This window comes from Tachysurus vachellii, chromosome 19 (assembly GCF_030014155.1).
Source record: "Tachysurus vachellii isolate PV-2020 chromosome 19, HZAU_Pvac_v1, whole genome shotgun sequence".
NCBI lineage: Eukaryota > Metazoa > Chordata > Actinopteri > Siluriformes > Bagridae > Tachysurus > Tachysurus vachellii.
This window is the reverse complement of record NC_083478.1, coordinates 19,567,967-19,573,917: the sequence shown is the minus strand read 5'-3', so window position 1 is coordinate 19,573,917 and position 5,951 is coordinate 19,567,967. Positions and strand designations below refer to the sequence as shown.

General features: G+C 40.4%; 1 protein-coding gene across 1 annotated transcript in view; it reads left to right on the top strand.

Moving 5' to 3' along the window:
- The first annotated feature begins 1,565 nt into the window (after positions 1 to 1,565).
- LOC132862121 (complement C1q tumor necrosis factor-related protein 7) overlaps positions 1,566 to 5,951 on the top strand; it is a 5,337-nt gene continuing 951 nt past the window's right edge. Inside the window, exons 1-3 of the mRNA XM_060893989.1 lie at positions 1,566 to 1,818; positions 4,391 to 4,630; positions 5,527 to 5,951. The exon at positions 5,527 to 5,951 is cut by the window's right edge and continues 951 nt beyond it. Of these exons, the coding sequence (XP_060749972.1) occupies positions 1,800 to 1,818; positions 4,391 to 4,630; positions 5,527 to 5,951 (684 nt within the window). The 5' untranslated portion in view covers positions 1,566 to 1,799. The remainder of the gene's footprint in view (positions 1,819 to 4,390; positions 4,631 to 5,526) is intronic.

Sequence of the window (5,951 nt, the reverse complement as noted above, 5' to 3'; positions counted from 1 at the left end):
TTAAAATTTGTCTGTAAATAAAAAAGCAGTATATTGTAAAAGATCGTCACTTTTATTTTTTTAGATTCTTTTAAAAATGAACAAATATTCAAGGAATAAAACAGTCAAGTTATGATACAGAGGCAAAAAAAAAATGTTTTAATGTGGGAAGAACAAACAGAGCTTGGAAGAGAAGACAGCCAGAACACAAGAGCTAGTTTAGGCTAAGCTACAGTAGGAGAACTTGAACACACAAGCTACGTACAGTGCAAACGCAAACACGGATAAACTTAAGCAGATGAAGTTTACTGAGCCAACAAGCAAACAGGGAACAGCACGGAACTTAAACAGCGTGACTAATAAGACAATACAAAACAGGTGAGAATTAACAAGGGAGAAACATCACAACCAACAGATGAAGCAGTATAAACTATTGGTAATGGCGATCTCTGGTGGTCGGCTAGCAGAATCATCAATGGTGGAGGGATACTGATTAATAAATGTGTCTGATTTGTTTTGTCCGTCTTATACCACAGGATTTTTACCAATGGATACATTTTTATTTGTTTTTGGACAACACGTCATCACGTTTCTTCTAACCAGTTTGCTCCTGTTCTTGTTTTTTTGCCTCTTACTAGAAGTTAACGAGACCAAAATCTATCTTGTCATTTTAACAAGACTTCCCCCATCTTCCTTCTTACTCCAAAGCCCTGATGCTGTAGACTATATTTCTGTAACTCATTCATCCATTCATTCATTCATCTTCTACCGCTTATCCGAACTAGAACTACCTCAGGTCACGGGGAGCCTGTGCCTATCTCAGGTGTCATCGGGCATCAAGGCAGGATACACCCTGGACGGAGTGCCAACCCATCACAGGGCACACACACACACTCTCATTCACTCACACACTCACACACTAAGGACAATTTTCCAGAGATGCCAATCAACCTACCATGCATGTCTTTGGACCAGGGGAGGAAACCGGAGTACCAGGAGGAAACCCCCGAGGCACGAGGAGAACATGCAAACTCCACACACACAAGGCGGAGGCGGGAATCGAACCCCCAACCCTGGAGGTGTGAGGCGAACGTGCTAACCACTAAGCCACCGTGCCCCCCATTTCTGTAACTGTTTCTGTAAAATGTAAATGTCTCAGAAAATCAACATATCAATGGTTACATGTGGATGTTTTTTGAAAAGAAACGTGTAGCTTACTGCCTGCTCCAAAGCACTAAGTCTGGAGGATCCTTCTGTAAACATTAAAGGTTTCTCAACATGTTATCATTGATATGGTGATGTTTTCTGTGATTAGATGGATGATTAACATCGATGTAAGGAGTCTTCAGTGTCAGCACTTTGTAGCAGTCAGTAAGATTTCTGAGAAATTTCACTCTAATATCTAAAAGTGCCTAAGTGTTCATTCCCACCATCAGTCAATTCAGCATGAGCCGTGTTATCGATAATATAAACGTGAACTGGCTTTTGAGATCAGTCCATCTGTCTTCCTGGCTCGATGATGCATGAAGAGGAGGAGATCATCGAGAAGGGAGGGTTCGAAACAAGGCGTAGGGTAGGGAAGGGCAGAGTTCTGTGAGACAGATGCCGAGATTACAGCAGTTGATAGAACTCTGGAGACGCTTGCTTTTCCAATGTGGGCTTCACAAACCATCTACATAAACAGATGTTGAAACAAAACATAGATGATTGAGAAGAAGACGAGTCCTGACAGAACAGGCCAAAGGGAGCTGCTGAAATGCCCATGACCTCATAAGACCAAAAAATTCCTTAGGAATCTTTACTGCAGCAAGACTGGACTTATGGGAAAAAACAAAAAAGGTACTTTATTTTTTTTTTTTTGGCATTTATTTCCTTATGAATCACAACAATGTGCAACATTCAAACCTTCTTTACACTGCGTGACACTTTCTAAACTGTAATATCCAGATTCTGATCCGATTGCATTACACTGAAAGGGCTTGTAATAGTTGTTACACACTGTTAATGTTTATGTTTAATGTTATTGAGCTCTACTTAAAGTCATGCATGTTTGAACCGAATGCTGAGAACTTGGCTGTGATGACTGGCACGTACTGAGAGGCCATGAGTCATTTGAATTACTCTGAGTACTCATGGGGACACATTTTTCTGTACAGAGCACTCGTGCTTGTGTACGCACAGCTGGATGGCAGAAGCGTGTGCTGGTTAAAGCCAGACTTCTTTCATCAAGTTATATCAAGTGTAAATGTTTTCGTAAGTAACAGATTTCTAAAAGTTTCACAGATTTTCTTCATTCTCGCGTGCGTATGTTGACACACGCTATGAAATCTGTAAATTAAACTTGTTCATGGAATATTTGCATTTAGTCACACCTCCAAAACTCCATAAAAGGCAAAGCTGACAGATAACGAAGGCAAAATGACGGCTAAACAGTAAAGCAATAATGCAGCTTGGCCATTACAGTGAAGCGCATGGACATCGCATTGGGGTTGTGCTTAATGTGTGTGGAATTCTATGGAAGGACACCGAGTCTACACGACCAAGTCTGTGTTTTATCATTAGTAATGTGCTATGCCCAAGCTGTTTCATCTAAAGACGAATGACTTCTATATCTCCTTCCTGTAATCGTAAAAACAGCACCACCTGCTGGAGTGGAGCGTTTGTGACATCCAATACAAAACCAGGCAGTGTACCAGAGTATGCAAATATCTGTCAAGAGGCCTCTTGATCATTTTTATTGGGCGCCATTTCCTTTAATCTAATAAATGAACCATTTATTTGTCTTAATATATTGCATTCGTTTTGGATTGGATTTCCTATATTGGATTTCTTGTCATTGTAATTGTAAATGTGTAATTGAAATGAATTGGATTTAAATTTGACAACATATATAAAATCACAGTCACGATCATAAGCCAAACGATGGAACTGCATCTACGTACATGTCAATTTACACAATCTCTGAAGGCATTCTTTTAAACTTACTGGAGTTTCACGAAAATTATTTCTCCAGCTCTCCTGGAAATGTTTTATGAATGAATTGAGCCCTAGAAAGCTGGATAAACGAGGCCCGTTGTGTGTCAGTCTAAAATCTTTAATAAGATCTCTTGTGTTGTACATGCTGTGTGTCTTCTTGCGTTTCCGTCCTGCTTGAAATTGCCTTCTGGATCGCAGATGCCGCACGTCATCGTTCACTGACGTTCCAAGTAACCAATGGAGATTCATTAGCAAGTAATTCAGTGAATCCAACTACTAACAATTATTAATGAACGACATCACACGCACACGATGCACGCTTCTGATCCAGTTTGATGCTGCACAGATTTGCAAAACAAATTATTCACAAATATTCATAACATATTCAATCAAGATTAGCATGTATTGTGTTTTATTAGAATTCATCCAAACATTTACATGATTAATGGCTTTAATGCAGATCAATGCACAGTTACCTAGTTTCAGTATAGGTTAATAATAAACACCGTCATCTTGAGGATTGCTGACTAGCGAAGTTGAGGCTCTGTTGCAGCTGCATTAAATAACTTTATGGCAGTCTTGTGCTACTTCTACGCTGGAACGCTTATTATTTTTGCTGTTGGGCTGGAAAATTTGAAATTACATCTAACACATCAACATCCTGTGACCTCAGCCCACACTGCTCTCTTAACGTCTCACTGGAATAACTTTTTATTAAAAAATAAGCTTTTTTTATACACATATACACAACTATGAGATTAATAGCAATATTACTCAACAATAAACTCTGAGTCTTGGCAGCTGCAAGGTTCTGGACGTAGTTTAAGCTTTGTAAACGATCAATGCTGCAACTAATCCAGAGATCCAGTGTCATAGCATGGGAAAACATGTATGTGTGGAAACACAGGCCAGTAAGGGAATCCCTGACTGTTAGTGGGTGTGTGAGTTTGCATTTTACATGTTCCAGTACATCATTCTACCCATTCGAGCACACATCTGGCCTTGGTGTGTGGCTAGCCAAGTGCTAAGTGTGATGTGTAATCCTGTTCTTTTCCCAAAGGAGTTCAGCTTGTTCTGAAAAAGAGAGAGAGAGCGAGAGAGAAACAAGAAACATGGCTGAGAATGTTTGCACCATATGAGCGCTAGTTCTCGAATTATCTGAGAACAGAACAGATGACATGTGATTAGATTAAGAAAGATTAGTCTGATTTGCAGGGGTGTGTGTGGGATTGGTTGGAATTTTGTTGGTGGATTGGTACATTTTTCTACAGGAGTGAGTGAGATTGGTTGGAATATTTTGGGGAGTGGAATTATACATATTCACAAATACTACTACCACAAAACCAATATTAGAGATAGTCCTCATCATTAAAGCCCTACTTCCTTCGAGAAGGCTTTATCATTTGCACACATGATGTGTCTGTGTACTATCTAGGTCTGAATATGCGAGCGATTGTGGGCATCATGTGTCTGTGCCAGTGCGTCGTCAGCCAGCTGTTGTTGGCCAAAGGGAAGACAACTTCACCACGATTCATTTGCAGTGTCCCAGGTCTACCGGGTACGCCGGGAAAGCCGGGACCGCCCGGGCCTTCAGGGCTTGAAGGCCACGTTGGAATTCCAGGAAGGGACGGCAGGGACGGTCGTAAAGGAGACAAAGGCGAGAAAGGGGAAGCAGGTACGCACAGTGCTTAACTAAACATCTAGTAACTAAACATCTAGTAACTAAACATATAGTAACACTAACATTCTGCAGACATGTGAAAAAAATGCAGCACAACAGCAGAAAATCAATTCTTATTGTCCCACAGTGATCAAATCTGGCCGATATTTCAGTTAATAAGCTGGAAATGATTGCTCTGGTTCAAATCCCATAGATATCATTTATTTTTCTTTGATTTCTCTCAGAGTTTCTCTAACAGATTTAAGAGTTAAGAAAGTTATAAAGGCTTAGAGTGTTTTTCTTCTGATGACTTTATTCACATGTTTTGGGCTCAACACTTGGATCATGGTTTTAATATCAACATCTATCAGAGAAAAAAAATACACCATGGGATTTGTCTGAGGAACCATTTAGATAGATAGATAGATAGATAGATAGATAGATAGATAGATAGATAGATAGATAGATAGATAGATAGATAGATAGAGATGGATGAATAGATAGATAGATAGATAGATAGATAGATAGATAGATAGATAGATAGATAGATAGATAGATAGATAGATAGATAGATAGATACTTCATTGATCCCAGAAGAAATTCAAGTATACAATCCTGTACAGAATTGAGAAAGAATATGTAATTTTTGTGACCTGGGTCTCTCTCTCTCTCTCTCTCTCTCTCTCTCTCTCTCACTCACACACACACACACATATACACATGCACACAGACACACACACACACACACACACACACACACACACACAGTGAAAATGAATGGACCCAAATGACCTTAATTTCTCTCATTGAATTGTGGCTCACTCTTTAATTGTATAGTATGAAAATAAATCAGAATATTTACCCCAAAGGTATAGAAAGTAGATTCACTGTCCTGTCTTTGACCTATACAGGAATTAAAGGAAAAGTTGGACCAGGCGGCAAAATCGGTGAGCGTGGGGAAAGAGGTCTGACTGGTAAGCGTGGCCCAGAGGGCGACAGAGGAGACACAGGACATCCAGGACTTGAAGGAAAGCCTGGATTGAGAGGAGAAAAGGGCCACAGGGGTCCACAAGGAACGCCAGGCAAGTGCCTCTGTGGCAGCCTGGTACCCAAGTCAGCCTTCTCTGTAGCCATCACCAGCAGCTACCCAGCTGAGAAAGTACCAATCAAGTTCAACAAAGTCCTTTTCAACGAAGGAGGCCATTACAACCCACAGACAGGAAAATTTATATGCGCATACCCCGGCATCTATTACTTCTCCTATGACATCACGTTGGCCAATAAGCACTTAGCCATCAGCCTGGTGCAGAACGGGGAGTACCGCATTAAGACATAC